Raw genomic sequence first — 22,822 nt, 5'->3', positions numbered from 1 at the left:
TATCCCACCGTTCAACATCATTCAACAACCTTTCAACAGCGTTGAACAAAATCGAATGGATGTTGAAGCAGATGTTGAAGCCGTTTGCTCGAGCCTTTACTATGCTCGGTTTCCTATAATAACCCAAAACTCCATCAACAATCGTCAAAGGCCTCACTTATTGCGCAAATGAGGATCAATGAGGGAGGGGTGGGAGCGATTACGTTTTTAAAGCAATCTCTTTGGAAATCACAATCTGAATCCATTTAATCCTCCTTTTGGTGGCCGCTGTTCTTGAGTTCAATTTTTTCCCCTTATGGACTGGTTACTAATAGTTTCCAGCGGGGAGGGGGTGGAACCGGTGGATTTTGTTTGAGTCAAAATTTAAAAAGTTTCCTGATTCCTCCCCCTCCCAACCCCCCTTCTTAAGGCTCTGTATTAATCTGACCCCACTCATTAGGAGTCCCTCTCCCCTTAGTTAAACCTTATAGCAATGACGGACCCAACCTCCCTTCCCCTTAAAAGCTGTATGTATCCCCCATCGGGCGATCAATAACAATATTTTATCAAACAGGGAAATTTTTTTAACTCCCTTTTCAGACAATAGAAACATTAAAGTCGTTCCCATTGACAAATAAGACTTTCATGCTGTAATATTTAACAACTATTCACCGAAGTGGAGGTGGTTAGCGGTGGATATTTAGCGAGCCGCGAAGCGGCTCGGTAAATATCCACCGCTAACCACCGACACGGAGGTGAATAGTTGTTTAAGTATATACTAAAACAGTGAGATAATATACACCACCAAAAATTTATTTTAATTCATACATTCCATTCAACTTTGATTTTCAAGCGAACAAGTGAGGTTACGCAAGACTAATTTGCATTGATAAACAAAACCTTTCTCCGATACGATGCATATTTTGTTACGTGCACCAATGACCAACAAATGTCCGCTAACAAAGCATATATGAAAATAGACTCCCGAGTACGATATATGGCACGCAACAAAAATGTAACAACAAGCAGTTACCTATTTTAACTATTATTTAATTAGTTTTACATTGTATAATTTACTTAGGTTAAAGATTAAGTTAAGCAGTTCATAAAGCAGGCTTACAATCCTTCATGCCGCAGAAGTGTTCTTCGTCTTGATCAACTTTTAATTCCAACATCCGCCGCCCGAAGACCACAGCGCTTGGCTTTCTTGATTTATCGCATTCCTTCCTTGTACACAAACTCTTCCGGAGGACTCCATAGTAAACTCTGTATTCTCTATCTTCTTCCTCTCTCGACTATCGTCTTCTTCATCTCTTCATGACATCCGAAAATTTGCATCTTCTTGTTTACGGATCGTAGTGGAGCAGCAAATGTTACTGTAATTTTCGTCAGTTCTCGTCATTTCTTAGCCCGATATCTTTCCTGAAAATGGGGGGAAAAGAGTTATTACTGTAGTCACTGTGATGACTTTGTCAATCGAGGTACACGGTCGAGACATTTCAAACGAATTGCAGAGAGAACGGAAATTGCCTCTGAAAGTGACAAAAATAGCGCTAGCGACGTCGAGAGAGCTTCTGAATTACACTGCTTTGAATCCCACGATAGTTTTGAGGAACATGAGGAATGCCTCAGTGCAAATTTAGCCCTGACCCTTTCCCTTGTTCTATCTTTTTTATTTACTTTTAGCACAATGACATTTCTCTTTTCGATAGCCTAATCAATCAATCAATCAATCAATCAATCAATAATCTTTATTTATACGTGATAAGTTTTTAAAGCAATTCTTCGCTTGTGGGGTCGTGTCTAAATTATTAAGTAAGATAACTAATAAATTAGAGAATAAATAGGATATACTCAGCTAAATTCATATCGCTACTTACTACTTACAAGTCTAAAACGATAAAAAACAGATGCCAATCACTTTTATTAGGGATTAAAGAGTTAAGAGCAACCCAAACCGAGGATAATTTTATGCAGTAGAAAACTGCGGAATGTGTGACTCTTAGGGATTTGCATTTCCCATAATTTAAATTTATAATATTACTATTTCTTATTTAGAAATCGTAGGGAATGTACTTTCTTTTAACTGTACTTAGATTTAACTTAGTAATATTGTTATTGTACTTTTAGATTAATAGGATTGTAATCGCTGTTAGAGTGTCCTTAATTAGCGCCTGTCTTCCACCGGTGCTAAATCCCTTAGACACTGAAATAAAGTTATCATCGTTATTAATGTTATCATTATTATTATCATTATGACCGCAGAAGTACTGCTTCAAACGTTTGTGGGTTACCTTAAGTTCTTCATGAAAAAAAAAAAAAAGGCAAATACATCGATTTTCTTTCATCCAATATACAGTAGATACAAATTAAACAGACAACATTAACCTTGATACGAACCTTAAATAGACGCATAGCTTGCTTACCAACACACACTGGCTCACTTTTATTATTTCTGAGAAAATCATGTTACGTAATACACCTTACTTACTCATCCTGAAATTATTATTTACATTACAATCAGTGTGATATCAATAAGATTATCAAAAACTTTAACTTATAACGTCCCTCAAGATGAAAAAGTAAAAAAATACGTATAGATAAATAAATAAAAAAATAAATAAGTGAAATTAAAAGTTTTACAAAGAGTAACTGTAGGATGGAAGATCTGTGTTCTTGTAACCTGATATTTATATACATCTACGTCTAGCAAATACTACCTTCGGTACTAATCAATAGAAAAACACTGTCAGCTATTTAGGTCCAGTTTCAAAATTGAGTTTCTCATATCTCTTGAAACATGCCTAAGGATTTGCTCACAATAGTTATTTTCTTTCTGTGTATCAGTTTTCTTCCAAAGTTACTAGGAAGCCTTGAAAATTCATTTTGTCACTGCGCTTAGGCATGTAGAAAATGGAACATTTTTCGGATAGGTTTAAACCCAGAAATTATATAAGACTTTGCTGTGCCTGTAGTGTATTTTTTCCAGCGTTTTTGATGCAAGCAATCCTCAAGTTGTCCCAAAAGGAACTTGCTGTCTCAAGAATGCAAAGAAGAGAAGGGAAGAGAATAAAAGATCGCAGTGCTGATGCACCAGAAATATATATATAACGTACGGATATGCATTAATTTTTTACCATTACTCAGAAAAATTTCTTGTAATACAAAGTAAAACTTGAGAAATGTTATAATATCTATATATACATGTATGTTTGCATGTATGTAACAACCGCAAAGCACCTGAAAACTAATGAAACCTAGTCAGTAACTTCGTCCATTCGACTAAAAACATTTCGGCTAAATCTTTACGATTTACACACTCATGGCACAAGGCATTGTACATGACCTCAAATGTTGCGGCTGAACCTTTCTTTCGTTTCCAGTGCAGTAACATTTTGTACACTTTTTCAGTAAATTCCTCGTTTTCCTTGTGAAACGCCGTAAGCTTTTCCTCTTTGATGTCAAGACAACGTCCAAGCGGCTTCCAGCCTTGGGCGATCTCTTGTGACAGCCACTGTAGATCTTTATCGCTGGGCACTTGCAGTTTACCTTTGTTTTCAAATACAAGAAAAGCAAAACAGGATAAACAAGTCGATTATTAGCAACAACTTTGTTAATTTTTTTTCTCTGCAACACCACTCCCCTTAATATTCAAAGTGTAACCATGTAGGTGGGTTCATACCCACATAATTTATAAAGCATTACACTGGTAAAAAGTTTTAAAGATGGTTGAAAATCTCAGCGTTTTGGTCACGAACCCTAGCCGTCATCGGGGGAAAGTGATAAACAAAAAATTACCAAAGAGCAAGCGCTGTATTAAACGCTTTCTAAAGTCTTGTCCTTAAGCGCTTAACTCAATATAGTCCTGTTTCCATTTTTTTCCCAGTTTTTTTTTTAGTTATTTTTTATTTTTTTCCCATTTGAATTAGGTAACGATGTCTAATGAAAGTAACGCCAGTCTTCCTGCATGGACAAATTTTACCGTCGATAAAGAGTATGCAACAGAAATATGCAAACTTGAAAAATAAAATAAAAAAAGGACTCATCCAGGAACCGCGGAGACCATTTTAAAGTTGTAGGGCTAAAACTCTGGCCAATACAAACAATCGCTGAGGAAGTGTTCGTTATTTATCTTGTACGGCTCTAACAAGCCTTTGAGTTAAGGCAAAGGTGTAAGAGTAGACGTGTTTTATTACTTTCAAGTAGTAAAATCCATATTCTGTCCTTCTCAACCGGAACCCTAAAAGATAAATTCCAGCAATATTAGTGGTAGGGCTATAACCCTACCAGCCCCCTCCTCCTCTGCGGTCCCTGTCAACGTAACATTTTCAATCGCGGCACTACCTGCCAATGGGCGGCGCCTCTTCTTAAGAGCCGCAATGGGGCGTCCTGACGATGATTCTACACTTGGACGCTTTGCACTTGAATGTTGCACACTTCGTGCAGAAGTACCTGCACAATAACGAGGATAAATGAGATGGATTAGTTGAAAACTACAGTGTGAAATGTACATTTTATGAAGTAAATGGTTTAAAAACGAGGATGTGGTGATCTTGTATTGTAATCGTCCGGGTGAAACCCAGCCCTCACAAGTTACAGAGGAGCAGTAAGTTTTAGCAGTTTCTATTATATTTAACAAAGAACATTGACATATTCGACGAAAGAGGGCTTTTACAAGGAAACATATTAGATCCAACATTTCATTTGATAAGCAATAATATAGCGGAATGGCACTGCTTTATGTCTACATGTATTCTACATAAAATTCCTTACAAGGAAGAACGCACCTACCAAGAAGCTGTGTATCGAGTTTACTAATAAGTAACAGAGACAATACGGCATCGTTGTACATGCTGAGGGTGAGGGAAGCAGGCCCCGATTTATTAACGCATAAACTAAGGCAGGCCGTTGTGACTTTGAGCTGAGAACAAGTTGTTTCGTCACCATACGCTACATTTTCAAAAACCAACATAGCCCGGATTTCTGAGTTTGCATATATTCGAACAATAATGACTGATGCGGTAAATTACATTTTTACGAACAACAGCGAAACCAATAACAAAAATAACAACTAACCATTTCCTTCTTTAAAGTCAAAGGTGGTAGGAGTTGGAACCTAAATAGAGAAATAGAAGGATCCTAGAATGATCGCCTTATTTTCTAAAGCATTTGCTGGATTTTCTTTTCTTTTAAAAAAAGGTACGGCAAAACGTATCTCAGTCATGTCAAATGTCATATTGGTGTATAGGGAGCGGTACCTTAAAGTAAGAAACAATGTTCATAGGAAGGGTAAACACAATTATATCTGTGCATCGAGAACTCACTGCTGCCAAGTTGGTATCTCTAGAAAATATATGGGTGCAGCCACACGCTTTTTCATTATTCAGTGAAATAAAGGCGATGTCACAAGAAACATTTCGTTTGCTTGCGTCCCGAGGATTCAGGGGAAAAGTAATGAACTTCCTTTGGGTATAGCGAAGTACAATTTTTACTGCACTTATTTACAAGTTTGTTTTAATGGAAATGCAGACGCATGCATTTGAATAGCAGCATCGTAAATACCTGTACTGGAGATCTTGGAATGATGAGCACTTGACTTATTACTAGGGAATTCTTTTTCTCCTGTCCTCCCATCAATTTTAAGAAGTCGACTTGCAGATTACTCATGTCTTTGATATTAACACGCAGACTCCTTTGAAATTGTTCCTTACCAAGAAACCTTGCATAAAAAACAAATTACGAAAAAATTTTTGATAAATAACGAAATTTTTTCGGTTTTTGTAAGATTCCTTGACTGTCGTTTAAGGGATTTAGCACAAGTCTACGTCTTTGCCAGAGGCAGGAAGAAATACGATAACACTCGATAGGTTATTTGTGTCTTTTTCTCCGTCGAAGGGAAGATCTGTGACACACTAACTAAAATTTCTTTAGACGACAGCAACATGGCATCAACAAGAACGAAACCCTACACCGTGATTGCACCAAGCAGCCATTACACGTCATCAGCCCAGACTGCATTGCGCACCATTCAAGATGGCGGCTGTGGGAAATTCGAAGTGGCTGTAAGATCCTTCTTTGGAAAACGATAATATAATCAGACCGCATGGTAAGGAAATTTTTTTTGCCCAATCTATTGAGTAGTACATTTGTACACTATTTGTCATCAAAAGAGTGGAGGTCTCATTTAATGTTAGGATCGTTTCGCTTCGGCACTTATTTAACGTTACGGTTTTTAAAGATAAATTTCTCGAAGATTTTCGGTTTTTTAAGGCAAGAATTTAAAAGAAAGAATTTGAATCCATTCGTATCAACAAGTTGTAGCCTTGTCCTGGGAGTCCAAGGGACAGTGCCTTTTTCTCACCCCCTATCTTGTTGTTTAGTCACAGATGAATCTCTACGTTCGAGGCATTTCCGATAGGATCTATAGCACTGAGAGGCAGAGCTAACTTTGTCTTTTCACATTTACAAATGAGCGAATGATGACAATGCAACGATGAAACGTAACGCAGCTGATACGTACTTTAAGACGATTTCCTCTGCATTTCTCGCCGGCGCTCCGTGCAACTCAAATCCATTTGAAAGAGATGCAAACATCTCATCTCCGTTAGACAGGGGTTTCTGTGAGGTTCCCTCTCCTTGCATACTCACAAAATATGTTGACGAAATATAGCTATTCACTTTGGACCTTAAATGCTGCAGGAAACAAAACAAATACAGCAAGTATCTCCCGGGTACAGTATCATTGCATAAGAAAGCCAAGAACCCAGCGTGTTGTTTCATGATGCTATCATACAAGGGAGAGACATATTTCCATGGAAAACTGGCGGACGTCTTCAGCCACCACGGCCAAAACCTGAAAGAAAATGAGAGGAAACGCGTCATGAAGAACAATTTGCTGAGGGGAAATAATTCCGCGACGATTATCTTGACTCTGCCTGAAGCAAATATCCAACTAAGTCAGTTACCTTTCTTAAAATTAATTCACACGCCAGTTTGGAATTGGCCAGCGAGAACATTTTTGCAAAAGAAACTAATTAGTTTAAAACCAGCATGAATAACTCAGGAAACTATGCAAACAATTTTGAAATAGTCCTCACTAAGTTTATGGAAGCTTGCAATATTAATCCTGTTTATTTCCCTAATTACTTTTTGGACATAAATCAATCAATATAATGATCTTATTTTTTCAAAGCGCTTCTACATATAGTGAGACTTTCAATAAACTGATAAGAACTGACAACAGTTAGTTTTGGACTTTGCAACACGGTCCACCGATCAACACCTTTAATTATAGCTTACCGACAGAGAGTTTTAACTTGAAACGTCACTATTCCATCTTTAATTACTGCAGGCATCTCCAAATGATCTGTAATGTCAGTCCATCCTTCTGACTTTTCTCTTGACTTGAAATGTAGTATCCTCAACTGACCTGAATATGGCATCTTCGGTGGCTCTACTTCACTGTCTGTGAGTGCCAGCGGGACGCTTATTTTCGCTGGCTCCGACAGCTTCACATCATGCGAGTACGAAATGTGAAGAATCGGACCAACAAACATTCCTTCCTCATCGTGGTCAATGCTTGGGGCTTCTTGCACCTCAAGTTAAAAAAAAGACAATCACATTAGACATCTACGTTAATACGATGTACTTTAGTGAGCCACCAGTGGTTTCCCAATTAAATTGACGTCATTATATAGATCTGAACAGATTTAATCAAACATCCTTTTTTTCCGGCCGAAGGCTAGCGTACTCAGAATATCCTAACACGATGGTTACCATTAAATCCGATATCGATCGTAATTTAGATCAAAACATTTGATTTCACATCAAGCTACACCCTCTCACTAAAACGTTTGGTATTTTCCCATCACCATTGAAGTTTTTATAAAATGAATAATGAAGATTATTAAAATGATATTAATGATAACAATAAGATATGTCATTATAGCATAATAATTACCATTCTCGTCATTATCTTCATTATTTATTGCAAATGCTTCATACCTTTAGAGTCAAACGAAAGTCTGTAGCGGCAGGCAAAGAATTCCATGAAATTGCAACAGTAACATTTGGATAGTCTGGCACTGAATAGATAAATTCTGGGGTTACAGACGTCAGCTTAGGAAAGACAAAAGACTTGAGGCGCCAGACAACCGCAAATGAGGAAAACCACGTCTTCCTGCAAGTAGCTTCAGCGAAGGGGAACATCCAATTGGGGACGGTTGAATTTACTACAAGATGAGAATATATTTTTAGTAGTGTTGCAATAGATATCATTGATTATGCTTACTACTTAGTTCCTTCTCACAGAGTGGGAAGGCTGTATAGTCGGCGGTCGCCTGTACAAAGCGGTGTTACAGCGGATTTGGACCCTGTCGTTTATCCTAACCCTGTCACCCTCAAGATAAAGTATTATCTATTTCTACTAGAACGTTAAGGTTGATGTTTTCACTTAGTTTTGTTGGGGGGTCCGAATCCGCGAAGGAGGGTCCAAATCCGCCAGCGGATTTGGACTGGGAGGGTTCGTATACGATAACGGATTTGGACAGGGGGGGTCTAGATCCGTAAGGAAACCGGCCGCTCGGAGTTGGAAAGTTAATCCATCCTAAGATTTCCCGAAAACAACACCATTCTTAACCAGTCGACATGGAGTTAAATACTCTTCACACTGATTATGTAAATTTATGTGCTTTCTGAGAGGTATAGGGAATGTTTCCTCTGCCTTAGTCTCGTCGATAAAAATCACGCGAACTAAACACGATGACTCTATTCGATACCTGACACACGCCAAATGTTTATTGTCTCCAAAGCCTCCCACTCATTGTTTTCTGGGTCAACCAACTGCTTGATAACCACTTCATATCCCTTGAAGTTAGAGCCACTGTGCAATAAGGCTACATTTATTCTTCCTGGAGCATTTTCCATGAACTCCAGATCAGATGGGCCATCGTGAGACAGCTCGATGACATTGCTTACTAAGAGCTCATTACTACCAATGGGAGGAGAAAAGGCTCCAGGGCCCCATAATGAGCATGTTATGGTCAAGGATTTTGTCATCGTTCCAAGGTTAAATGTAATGGATGCACCAGCTTCTGCAAGATTCCAGGTCTCGGACTCATCTTGAATTTTACCTCTGAAATAATTTCAAAATCACATTAATCGCTAAAGCCTTGAACAGGTTCAAGTGGAAATCCATGCTATGTTCAGGCTCTTGTTTGCAAATTACTCCTCTTTTTCAAAACTGTTTTGTAGCTCTTCAAACGCGATCATGCCAACTTCAGTGATAGACTATCTTAGTGCAGAGCAAGTTGGTTGTCCTAATCTTGCTCTATCGGCGATAAACTCATGTATAACACAAAATTTTGATGTTTAATGCTCGAAGGCTCACATTCCGGATGTGATGTAAATATAATATTACCTGATCACAAACTGGATGCATATGCAGTCGACTTCGTTGGGCAAGGCCGAAACGGCGTACTTTGTACCTTTTTTTCCTGGTGAATATGCGGCAGAATCGGATTTTCTATCGAATAGCTGATAACCGTCCGCAATTGTGCTAAACTTAAACAAATTTTGCAGTTTATAACGAGATTTCAAGCAATCTAAGAGTGCACTTTCTATCGGCCTATCGGTGTATAAAAAAAAGTAAACACTAAAAGGTTTTATACCACCCGGCGTACAATTTACAAGGCTTCCCAGTATCACAAATAACGAGTACTTAAATTAGAGAAGCCATACTGCTAAACAACTGTGGGCCTTCTTGTATCGAATAAATTTTCTGTTTTTGAGGTATTGGGGTGCAAATAGTATCTAAGTCCTATCATCAAGTAAGGGAATAAATAACGTTCTCTTTAAAATTTTATGACCAGTATTCGAAAGAGTCATTTTTGCCGCTTAATTCCAAATTCTCATTTGTGCATATGACCGTCATGGTTGATCCTTTTCAGGAAATGTTTTTCTTCGGTTGATTAAGCTGATATGATCAATACGTCGCTGATGAGCATTTCATGTAAATAGTCAAAAATTATGTTGACCCTTTACACCCTAACATCAGCATCCACTTTCTCCATACTGTTCTAAATATAATGCTAAGGTACTGACCAGGAGAATTCGTTTAACAATCAGAAGCTTCTTCAGAGAGTGATTTTTTCCTTTATTTTCGTGACGTGTTTGATTCAGGGGTAATACGGTTGTAAGGGAAATTACATGATAGCCTCTCTTAGAGGCAAACATATTTTTAATTGATTGTTTTGATATAACTCCACTAACGTGGGATAAAATAAAATTACAATAGCACGTGAATGAACTGTACCTCTTGATGACAGTCTTTCTTTTATCCGCATTTCTCACAACTTCCTCCTTCTGGACACTGTCTCGATCAGTTGATGTGGAGGACAATTCTTCTACCTCAGCTGACTTCTCTTGCTCTCGAGCTGTGTTTGGACAACAAAAAGGGCATGCTCATTCACAATAACACCCAAGCTAAATTTGACTTGAGTCGTGTAGTAACTAAGACAACTGATGAGGGGAATGAACGTAAGATAATTAAAAATTAACCAGAACACATTGTGGTCTGCCTGTGATTCGATACGCAAATTTCGTGCTGTTAGTACGGTCTTAGGAGTCTGGGAAGAGTAGGTATCCTATTTAACATGGCGGAGCTGATGACAAATTTTGATGATCAAAGGCAAAGAACGTTTGTGTCGGATATGTACCACGGAATGTATGTATGAGATCTACGGCTAATCAAACCATCGAAAATCGATGAAGAGGTGGGCTGGAAGGTAACAAATGATCCTCAAGATAAACATAAGACCTTTACTTTAAGCTAAGTGCATACTAAGACTAGGTTATATTGTTGCAGGAATAGGACATGGCTTAAAGACCCGATACCAAACATCAGTCATTTGTATAACTCTTGCCCATTAATTTTTACGATTAATTTTCGCACGAAGACATTTAATCCCTGAAAATTTTACCCAGAACTATTTGTTTTATTTTGTCGATGTGTTGTGGTACACGTGGGCTTAGTAACTGCAACTTGCTAAACCACACGAAACGACTTGTAATCTGCAATTTAGCAATATTAAGAAATCTGTAAATTTACGGAAAGGAAGTCTTTAAAAAAATGGAAATCTTTGAGTGGTGAAATGAGAAATCCGTAATTTGATAAATGGAAATCTGTAATCTCCGAAACGAAGTCCATGTGCAAAACTTCACCAGCCGGAAGAATGAATCGTTCATTTCCCAGCAAGAATTAATGCACGAGCAGTACTGAACTCAATTTTTTCCTTTTTTAAATTCCAACATTATTTGACTTTAGTTTTGACAAGAGTGGACTGAAAATGACCCTTACCAAAGAACAAGTATGGGAGTTATATGGCAAAACATGGGCCATATATGACCCATATCTGGGAATGGTATGGGAAGATTGGATGAAGATATGGAACTGGTATGGGGCTCAATTTCGCCACATTTTAACGTATACAAAAAATGTATGGGAAGAAAAGCTGATGCTATCTATTGTATGGGAAAGCTATGGGAACACAATTTCCATATATATCCCATAGCAGCAACAAATTTGCTTGCTCTACATCTTCTATGGGAATGATACGGGATATGACCGCAAAGCCATACCTGTAAGGTCCGCTGAGTCCTAAAATGCCTCGTTTCAGTGCTTGCCCCATTCTTCGTCCGAGCGGCAGCCATTTCATTGAAATCGGTGTATAAGAAAAAATTTCTCTCTCATGTCCCTTTTGGTTTTTAAGGGAAGAACTCGTCCACTACATTTCATTTACGTTTTTCAACCAAAGACATCATGATTGAGCCAACATGACTGGTAACATATAGAGGGGAAAAGCCTTTCATGGGGACACCAATTTCTACAAAAGTGGCAAACAGTTTCTCTTTTGCGTGACCATTGCGGCAGCGGAGTTTGTTTTCGTCATGCGCAAGCACGCTCGATCATGACGTGATGCGCAGCCCACATGCACAAACATCATCCTTGAATGGTAGCAGGACAAACCTCTTAATTAACTAGTGCCACTACACTCCTTGCATTAACATTTGGCACACAACCTTTTAACCACGTCTTTCCTGAGCACGATGAGCAAGTTACTTTCAATTTCCAAGATTAAGATTTCCCCACACCCCGTACACCCCCTGTACAAATTTGAATTCAATACACTGATTGACATCTTTAACAATAATCATTTTTATTTTTTTCTCACTCATAAAAAAATGATTGCAAGAAGAACCCAAATGCTTTAGGGCCACAATTGACGATTTTAATTACCGGAAAATCCTCCATAAACTCAACAATTTGTTAGCTAGTGGATGATAAAGAAAGCAGACATTATCCAAATTAAGGGGAAAGCTTTCATCGAAACATTTTTATTTGTGAAGTGACTTAAAAGGCTTCCGAGCAAAATTTGAAACATTTTTTGATGAGTAACTGTCACTATGTGACACCTGTCAATTGATGAGAAGAAAAGCGTAAGCGTTTGAATAAATAACAGTACCGGTATGACAAACACGCACGAGTTAAATGACTATGGGACGATCTTCTTATAAAAAAGAAAACACTTGGAGATCCTATGTAAGGTATTGTTTATTTCCAACGACGATTAATCTCCAAAGAATTACCTCTGTTCCGTTTTAAAATGTCACGGAAGTCAAATTGTAAGTGAATACAAATGTTTCTTTTGGAGTTGTCAGTCTGCTTGTTTGTTTTCTGTTATGGTGTGTAAATCGGTTTTTATTCCACCGAAAAGCTGAAGTCGATGAGACTCTTTCCAGCTACATACAAAGGGATTTAATGCGACTTATATTCATCGAATTCCTTCGGCTACTGTTGTGAAATTTAAGGTAGTAATGTCCAAATTCAAGGGACTTGCAAAGAATATGCGAAAGTGTATTCATAGAAGAACTCAAATCTTCGCTTAACGTTTCACAAACGAAGAATTCAGATATTACTGAGAGTCACATTGATTAACCAGGGCCGTAGCAAGCATGAGGCAATACGAGGCAATTGCCTCGTCTTAATTTTGGCCTTTTTTAACTTTTTTCTTAAAGATTGACTTTTCTGAAGAAAAATGCCACGGAAAATCCTGAAAAGAGCATTTCTAAACCTCTAGATTTCAAAGTTTTCTGGGGGGCATGCCCCCAGACCCCTCTAGCGGCTTGCGCCTTCGGCGCTCCAAACTTGCCTCGTCTTGTCCTGAAATCTGGCTTCAGCCCTGTTAACGTAATTGTTAACTGCAAATAGCTCTCGTTTAACCTTTCTGAGTGACTTTTTGGGAAGGATTATTGAATTACAAATTATTTCTAGGCCGCGTTTCAATCTTTTTAAAAACAAATTTAGTACCACACAATTTATTTCGAAATTAATTTTTGCGGAAAAGCCGAAGTGATTTGAGAGTAATAGAGAAGAAAGAATCACTAATATTTATCGCCAAAAGGTCGTGACCGAAGTCTTTGCTTAAATATTCTGCCCAGGCGGCAAAATGAGATATATTTGTGAAAAATTGCAACGAAGCTTGAGATGTTCTGCAATGTGACTCAAGCGAAACGGATACTTCCCGCTGTGAGCGGGCCGGATGGGGAGAACACTGCCCGCTTTCGGAACCAATCAGATTGCACGATTTGTAGAATACCGCCCGCTCACGAACTGAGAAAAAAATAAATAACATTATTATATGGCTGTGTCTCACAAGGATTCTAAACTACCGAATTCACGAGTTTGACTGGCTGAAATCAATATTGAAAGCGGTCTAGATTTTCCCATCTAGACCGGCATCTAGGGAAAAAGGTACAAAGAATATAAAAAAAATGGTATATAAGACACAGCCATATAATAAACATCTTATTAACCGAGCTAGGTCGGTCTGTATGGGAGAGTCTTCACCTCGTTCGTTAGTACAGACCTCACTGTGTTCGGTCTGTACTGGCGATCTCGGTCTAGATTCTCCCATACAGACCTCCCGCTCGGTTAATAAGAACTAAATAATAATAATATACCGTTTATTTGCCACACTGCAGAATTAACTGAGTTAAAGAGCTAATTTACAATCAATAATTAATTAAAACTACAATTACTATAAGAACAATAAAAATATCTTAACTAACTATTCATATGTTTGCATATTCAGTATAGATGAGTGAAATAGACATCCGTCGAAGCTACCGCACAGAAAACAAATACGCTTTTCGAAGAAAACAGCTTTTAACCTTGGCCTGTGGGGGGCCCAAAAAAAAGAAAATAAATTACATTTAAACTTCACACTTCATGAAAAACGCGGGAAAAGACTCGAAAACAAGAGTAATTTAAAGTGGAATATTGGTAACAGGTCCCAGTCCCTCCCCTTCAGTCATTACCTGTTCGGATCAAATTTTGTTCCCCCTGTTCTTTCATCCACTTTCCTACCCTCCCCCCCACCCCTTACAATTTCCCCATTCCAAAATTGGTTAAATTAGATATTAAACTACCGAAGGGCACATGGTATACATTCTACAGCTGCACCTGATGCTATGCAAACTTTTCTCTCTTTCTTCTCTTTTCGTTGTGTTTTGTTTGAATTGTCTGGGACTGTATTGGAATCGGAAGAACAAGAAAAATACAGTGAGGATCATAATGTTAAAGATGTTACATTTTTACTCGGCTAGTCGCAACAATCGCCACGTTCCAAGTTTTACCGTTCACTGAGTCATTTTGTTAACAGAAATGTATTGCAAATATACTGACAAATTAGAATAACAGTTAACAAATGCCGGGATTAATATACATTAACACAACAAAACGTTTAATAAAGGATTATTTCAAGTACTGGCGAATCTCGCGGATATTTATTTACGTTGAGTGCGTGACAGAAGTATGCTCATTTCATTGTCGTCTAACTGTTTTTTTTTTCGTCCAATTTATCTGATAAACTTGGATCAATTTTCGCCAGCCATTGCGACTCTTCGTCGTCACAAAAACAATTTAAATTTCCCGCCATTTCTTTTATAACTTCAATCCATTTCGTCGCTTGCGCGATGCGAGAAAACCTGTCTAACCGGTTCTCTGGAGTACAAACGCCGCGAGATATTTATACTCGTTCTGGGCATTATTTGTAGCACAGTTGGATAATGATAATCCTTTTCACTCTCACATCAGTATGCACATTCCTCATGATGTTATCTTTACATTTCCTGAGGTGCTCCCAAGGAGATCGTTTGATCACATCCTTTATCAAGAGGGTCATTTTTGATAGTGCGTCCGAATCTTGGTCGATTTTTAGTTGCTTTGGTTGCGTTAACTTTTTTTTTTGAAAAGACGTTTTTCTAAACAACTTGGACGCTTTTGCATATTTTTAATTTTTTTTTCCGAAAACGTTAAGTAAAATGGTTGACTTCAGTTTAGTCAAATAAAACACAAAAGTAAATTTTTTCGGTATCTGAAGGTGGGAAGTAACCATTAAGATCATTGACAGTTGTAATTAAATCATACTATGACAGGTTTGGTAAAGTTTACTCATCTTGAACAGACTTTGTTTGTTCATTCCTATCTTTTGCTTTCCCAAAAAAAAAGGTGTTTGGGGCTTTCAATGGACAAAAGAGAACCAGAAATAACACATGATATGCCAACCAGCCCGGAAACAGAGCAGCCCGGGAACAGACTTTCATTGTACAGACAAAAAAGGTGAAATGATGAATGTCTAAATGTTAGCCTTCTCTAATGAAGTGGAACATAAACAACGTAACAACATAAAGACGCTTGCCATTACTCTGTAACGCATCAAACAAGTTTGCATGTTTGCCACAGAAAAAAATTATGCATTTCGTTTTTATGGTTCCCGTGATAAGGTTCACGAATTGTACGTTTCATACGAATCGACACACCACCATGCCAGGGAGGTGAGGTGGAAAATTGTAAGTCTCCCTGATGCGGAGCACGGCAACGTGGTTGAGCCTATTTTGAATTTTGAGAGATAACCAGACTCAAAACCAGAAAGCTTTGCAATGCAAGACATTTTGATGAATTTCAAAACAAGTTCATCGATAGGAAAAAGTTCTGCTTTGCTTTTGGGATAAACTTGATGCTAGAGGCTATTTTGAAGAGCACATCTTTTTTGTGTTTCCTCCAGGGGAGCACGTGTCGCAAATGACATGATGAAACAGATATCACTGTGACCCCGGTGCTGAGCCTGAATTCTGGTCGTTGGTATAGTCGATCATTCTTCCAGACCGGTAAAAAACCCTGCGGTCACTGAAGAATCTCGCGTTTAAAAGCCTAGGTGAAATGTGTGAAATTATTATCAGAAAATAATAGGCAAGTCAAAAAGGTAACCATTTCAGTTTCTGAGTTTCTGAATTGGTTCCTCACATTGCGAGGACTGTTGTTTTCCTTTCCATCCGTTTATCTTTGAAGGAGTATTGATTTTAATTAAAATACTCTTTGCAGTTAGCACATTTGTAACTGAATTAAAGCTCTTTGAAAGACTAAAGGTGTTACTACTAGTAAAAACGCTTAGTACAATCGCTTTTCCACAATCATCGTTCACCATCATTTGCATCATTGTGGAATATTCCTTGCCGTTCCCGGGTATGTTTTGCTTTTAAAAAAGCGTCCTGGTCACAATCGTTATGAAATACAATTTCAAGCCTTCATTCTTCTCACTGCGAGTCGTCAGTTTTATATCATTACATATCGCTAAAATTAGTAACCGGCAAATTTTTATAGAGGAAAGTGAAGCGTTGTTTTCGTTACTGGTCATTTGTTTACTTTTCTGTTGGTTTCACCTCTCATCTGTTTGGTGACTGTGCAGACATTAATTTGTGAAAATTATTGTGTGTACACCCCTGAACGTTAAAAATAAAAAACTATGTGAAGTCGAAGGAAAAGTTTTGGTCTAAGCCCACATTTTGAAAATATTACTCATATCGGTTTAAAAGGTGAGGAGTTCATAACACATACAAAAGCTTTTTTTTTAATATACGATGGCGTAATTGAAATTCTATTTGAGAACAATTGTGGCTGCTGTGTTGAAAACAGAATTCAGTCATGGCTACTTAGTTACAAACAAAATATGGGAAGGAACAGACAAGGAATATTCCGAAATTGTGCAAATCATCATGAAAGTGATTGCTAAAAGGTGATTGCGTGACACTCGGTAAGTTGTAAGATGACATATGTTATCATGTCTTTACCCAATCTGCAGTCTGCAGTCTGCATTTTGTACCTAGTCTGCATTTCACACCCAGTTTGCAGTCTGTATTTTGTACTGACTGATAGCTAAAATGTGAACTCTGACCACTCACCCAACATCACCCCAGCAGTTCAAAGTAATACTAAGTAGTTTCAACTGTATCCGGGAGTCACCCTTAGGAATTTAATTATCTTCAAAACTCATTTAAACGCAATGTACCCACAACTTATTCACAGTTTCCTTTGTGTTATTTGTGTTTCTGGGAACCTCTTTTTTTCTGGCTGTAGTATTAGCTTATCTGATATTTCTCTCCCCTGTCCATAGACTATGTTCCACACAGCAGCTTAGAAGTTGGAAAAACAGAAAGAAATGAACAGAGGGAGTCTACACCAGGTGGATGTATATAACTGTTACATGACTGTAGGTTACACTCTAAATTTGTTTCATTGCTGAAAAATAGGGTTTTAAATGGCAGAGGTTGTGTTGCATACTTAGTATCCTCTGATTGTAGGTGAGATACATGTAATTTAAGTCTTAAAAGCAAGGGTTGTATCATCTCTTTGTTAATCCATTAATTAGGATGCAGAATTCTTTGAATTGAAAAAAGAAATCTCTTCATGCAGTCCAAGAGTTGTTGCTTGGTTGAATGTTTGAGGGCTTAAGTGAACAATTTTTTAAGCCTGACTGGATAGCTGTCAGTTGCCTTGTAATGAGTTCAGAGTATTTTGAACAGGAACTTGAATTAATAACTGAATTTGATTTGTGTTTCATTTTCTTCAAACAAAATACAGCACAACAAAAATCAATAAAAATAGAAGAGACAAAGAGAAGAAGTGGATTGGTACAATCCATGATTGAAAAATTTCAACAGACAAAGGAACAAAATTGCAAGAAAGGCAGGGAGAAAGTGAGAGTGGTAAAAATAATATTCATTTATTAGCAGTAGAATTGAAAAAATTAACTTTAGTTATGTTCAGTGTAGTATCTATGATGTAATTGTGTATGGTCGAAAGGAATTAGGGGAATTGAAAGCACGTGGTGGAGTGTAGAGTTAAATCTGTTCTGCGTGCGTGTAATTTGGTTGAATCTGAGATTATGTTTCACAGACCGTGAAACACCACATTCAGTATTTCTTTGGAATCTCATTATGAAAGAAATGCAACCAATTAGAATTTTAAAGATGAAATAAACAATACCCACTAATTAACCCTTGCTCACCATAGAGTCTCCTGTAGCTCAGTGGTTAGAGCATCCGACTAGATCACGGAGGGTCATGGGTTCAAATCCCATCTGGAAACTCGATTTTTAAATTAGAATTTTGTCAAAATAAACGTCAATTGGAAAACAGTAACTGTACAGCCAGAGAACATAGAATTGATAGCATAGGTGTATCAGTAGCTTGCAAACAAGGTGCCTACCAGCAGGGGACTGCATTAAGATAGGAAAGTGTTAAGGTTTGCCCAATACTCCAAAACCATGTTGATTGGTCTAATCAAAGAAGTTTTTTAATCATTCTAATGGTAGATTTTTTTTTGATAACACTTTGAAAACAATTGCCATATAATTGCTTTTTCAAATTATCATTTGACAATTGATGATTAGTTTGTTGTTATATTCATTTCTTTATATCCAGATAAAGTTGCATGCAGGTCAAAAGAAATAGAAGAAACACACAGAAAGGAGAGTTTGACAGTTTTGACAGCAACAGGTAAATTTTGTACAAATTCTTGAGCAATAAGTAACATTTCCTTAGAAGGATGCACTGTTCTAAAAAAAATCATGAGAAGAAACTATTCACAGAAGTCTTTGCTACAAAAATATCAATTCTGATGATTATGGAAGTAATTATAGTGAAAAGTACAGGTACAGTGAAGATGTGACAATTAAAGTTTTGCTCGTATACTGAAACATAATGAGATGCAGTAGAATAACCACCAGAGTTTGCACCTGGTGGGTGAATTTACATATAAAATGCATGTCATGCCTTAATTTAGTTTATTGCCAAAAAATAAGGGTATTGGAGATTTTATTTAATTTAATTTACTCCATTTTCACTGCATTAATTTTTGCAGTAGGGAAGGACTAGAAAGGAACATACGAACCATTCGTGCTAGTCCACCCTCCCACCCATCCTATCCCAGGGGAGGACATCCATCACACAGTAATCACGTGTGTGGGAAATTAATGTCTCCTAACCAAACCTTGCAGGAGACCGGACCTCCATTTATTAGTCCCTATTCGAGAAGACTAGAATATCTAACCATTTCTTGATGTTATAGAAAGGTAGCAAATTCTTCTCAGTTATTTTAAGACCCTGAGTGTTGGTCTGACCGGGGCTCAAACCCTCGACCTGCCGCACAACAGTCCAGCGCTCTATCCATTGCGCTAAACGGGAGGCAGTTGATAATAACTAAAAAGATAGCTATAGATAGCTAAGAGATAACTAAAACATGTCCATTGGGGAATTGATGAAGTCAGCTTCTCAGAAACAAATTTTGCTTTTTCTATTGTTTGTGTTTGGGGGCCTGTTTGCCCTTCCCCTAATGAGTGCCCAGTGCCCATCCACGCCTTCCCCCCCCCCCCTTCCAGGCCAGTAAACTAAACAAACTCTACCTTGAATAATCATCATTTCACCTCCCTCACTCTCCTAAATAAAAGGAAAACCTGTTTCTTTTGCAACTTTATTTGTAACTTTTTAAACTTTATTTACTCAACTAAATCAGCCTAGGTTAATATTTTCTTGGTAAAAGACCTCCTCAATTAAGCGACCTGATCCTTCCAATAAGTGCCGCTCTTCTAACTAAAACTCTAAAAAATTTCCTTGACGCTTATTTTAGGAAATAGGAAAGACCTTTGTGTAATTGCAGATTGAGATGAAGCTATTTTTTATAAGATTAAGTAGAATTTCTGTTACTGTTTTGCTTTACTTTCAACTTATAACAAAGAAATGTATGGAAATACCTGAGTGTAGACATTTACTACCCCACAACACTGATTAATCATAACTGTTACAATTTCCTCAAATGTGATTGGTGCATTAGCTGCTTTATTTTTCACTAATCATTCTGAAGAGTTGTAATCAAACAGTTAAAGCAGGCAAACATAGTAAGTCCACTCAGCTAAATCCACCAATCACAGAAATGATCAAACCACAGCAACAACCACTAATATCCTAAAAAAACTGGGGAACTTACCAAATGGAGGGATTTTTCACTTAAGACAAGTCATTGTCTCAACTAAGATATTTTCCCTAAATGTATTTCTTTTTTTTTTTTGAAGTTCTGATTAATGGTTATGATTAATTGCTAACAGGACTTTGTGTCGTCCAATTCAGTCTGTACTCATGCTCTTGATTGACAGAACACGCTCTCACTTCAGTGGTCGTCCTATTTTGTTAATAGCTCATAAAGATTAGAGATAGAATTTGACTCCACTCAGTCTGATTACCATTATTAACCAAAGCACAATTTGAGTGACCTTCTAGTAAGAATAGATTGAGTGTGTTTAAACCTTGAAGCACTGAAGAAGGACTTGAGTTTGTTCTCAAACATAGAACATTATTCATAAACAAAGCATATAATTGTTTTTTGTGTATGCTTATGGATCATTCAATTCTTAAACAGTCAAACAATGTTTGTCTGTCTCCTTTTTTCCATAAGGCTTGTCACTCTACTGACTTTTTCAGTGAGCCTGAATTTAGAAAGCAAAGTATTCTCTCACTTATAAAACCTAGCACTAATATAGTTAACATGTTTAACGTTTGAGTCTTGCCTGTGGCTACGTGATTTAATCTCTTCATTCGTATTTTTTCATATCAGATTCAGGTACTGCTACTACTGATTCAACAAAAAAAACACAGAGAAATAAGAAAGAAGTTTTCACAGCAACAGGTACAGCTATAGAAGGTATACCATGAGCCTCAGTAATTTAGTTGCATTTATTTTCCAATATTGCTTTGCTTTAACCCTTAAAGTTTATCAACGTGTAATTTCTCCCATCTTCTTAATCAGTAGTTTCTTAGAATAAGGCTCTATTGATTAGTTATTTTATTTTCCTCACTCATTTCTGTGAGCGAGGATAACAAGGAACAGTTTAGTGTTAACTTGTAAAACTCCTTCAAGAAGTCTACGAAAGTTAGACGAAACAGTTATACCGTGATTTAATGTAACAACAATCACTAATAATCAATGACAATCATACAACAACAACAACAACAATTTATTGATTTACAACAATTACAATTTGAGAAATGCCTACCCACAATTAGTTAAAAAACTAGTCGAGGTGGGTAGGTATAATTAAGTTAGGCCTATCGCTGGTACTTACAAAGATTTGAAATTGGCAGTTCAGATTACTCTAAGAAAACAGTAGTTCAAATTACAATAAATAATAATTTAAAGTTAAAATAGTAAATTAATTTAAATGATAATAATAACAGGAAAATAGGAAGAGACCTCGCTATACTGGTCGTAGCTAGAGGATTGATTCGACGACTTACAAAATATTCTTTTTATAGCGTTACGGCTTGTCTCCGTGACTCTATACCGGACGAACTTTCAAGTGAACCTTGAATTCATCAGTTCGAACTGAATTGCTTTACCAATATTAAGCAATAAAGTAAAGAAATGTACCCAACAGATGCTCTGTCAACTCAGGGTTATACGGGATTCGAGTCACTGCCTTCTAGATAGTATCTAGGCGCTACGACCAACTGAGCTACGAGGCCGAGCCGAGTGCGGCAAATTTTAGCATTTTTCGTTCAGGTTAAAGAATCTAATAATAATCTATTTTGATATGTTTTTCATATGTCATTTTAAGTTGTTCATTTATTTATCTAATTCCATAGATACATTTCTTACGGACACTATTACTCTCTTATTATTCTGCAGCTTTAAGATCCTACTGTGACATGTTACTTAGTCAAATTCTAATCAATTATATATTGGCATACTTGGAGGAAGTGCTTACGACGAGCAGAATTACAAGTTATGTTCTTAGGGTGCTAAATCTTCCCCAGTCTTCCTGTCTTCTCCCCCCACACACAAAAACACACACACGCACTTTTTTATTGCTTAATTTTCACTTTCGTGGCAATAATACCCTCCTCTCTTCAGATTTTCTCTGTTGTAAAAAAAAATGTGTCGGCGGTTAAACATTTCAAATTAGTATACATGGAAACTGACCTACCGCTCGCCCGCACATTGAACACTTGCACCAAGTACACTTAATGCACCAAGTAGATTAAATGCAGTTTAGAAAATTAGGTAATTATAGTGTAGCTTTAAATGCTCTTAAGAGCTTGCGAATGATGTGTAAATCCTATTAATTGAAGTTTCCTTGCTCTAGATACAATCAATCCTTACCTCTGGTCGAACAAATATTTTGATCTATTGAACACAAAACCCTAGTATTCGCTCTGACGAAGGGCTAACGCTGGAAACGTCAGCTTTGGAACACTTTACGGTGGCCAATTGACTTCAACAACTCCCTTACCTTTAATTATTACTTACTCCCTTTATTAACTAACCTTCTTATCGGTTAGGTTTCGTTATTTTCAATTAGGAAAGCAGATGTCCTCTACATCCTGGTCAAGCATACAATTAACACCACCACCTGCCCTTTAAGGGCCACTTTGTCCGGTGTATACTTGATCCGGT

General features: G+C 37.4%; 1 protein-coding gene and 1 long non-coding RNA gene across 2 annotated transcripts in view; one reads left to right on the top strand and one right to left on the bottom strand.

Annotated features, from left to right (window-relative positions):
• Positions 1–22,822, top strand: part of LOC148737284 (uncharacterized) — a 243,101-nt gene that overhangs the window by 191,199 nt on the left and 29,080 nt on the right. The gene's annotated exons all lie outside the window — the stretch shown is intronic.
• LOC148737286 (uncharacterized) lies at positions 1,717–6,629 on the bottom strand. Its single transcript, XM_088747573.1, has 5 exons — positions 6,491–6,629; positions 5,542–5,700; positions 5,056–5,095; positions 4,324–4,431; positions 1,717–3,528 (listed from the first exon to the last, which is right to left on the bottom strand). The coding sequence occupies exons 2-5, from the start codon at positions 5,644–5,646 to the stop codon at positions 3,227–3,229; spliced, it is 555 nt and encodes a 184-aa protein (XP_088603699.1). The 5' UTR covers positions 5,647–5,700; positions 6,491–6,629; the 3' UTR covers positions 1,717–3,226.

The sequence above is a fragment of the Stylophora pistillata genome, chromosome 2, assembly GCF_964205215.1.
Source record: "Stylophora pistillata chromosome 2, jaStyPist1.2, whole genome shotgun sequence".
NCBI lineage: Eukaryota > Metazoa > Cnidaria > Anthozoa > Scleractinia > Pocilloporidae > Stylophora > Stylophora pistillata.
Note: the sequence above shows the minus strand (reverse complement) of the source record. Positions and strands in the feature narration are given on the sequence as shown.

Excerpts from the sequence above, each read along its gene's own strand:
- LOC148737286 (XM_088747573.1), bottom strand. The coding sequence starts at position 5,646 with ATGAGTAATCTGCAAGTCGACTTCTTAAAATTGATGGGAGGACAGGAG. Across the intron at positions 5,096-5,541 it reads TTCCAAGATCTCCAGTACAG|GTTCCAACTCCTACCACCTT; the intron begins GTATTTACGATG and ends TTCTCTATTTAG. Across the intron at positions 3,529-4,323 it reads GAGGCGCCGCCCATTGGCAG|GTAAACTGCAAGTGCCCAGC; the intron begins GTAGTGCCGCGA and ends TTGAAAACAAAG.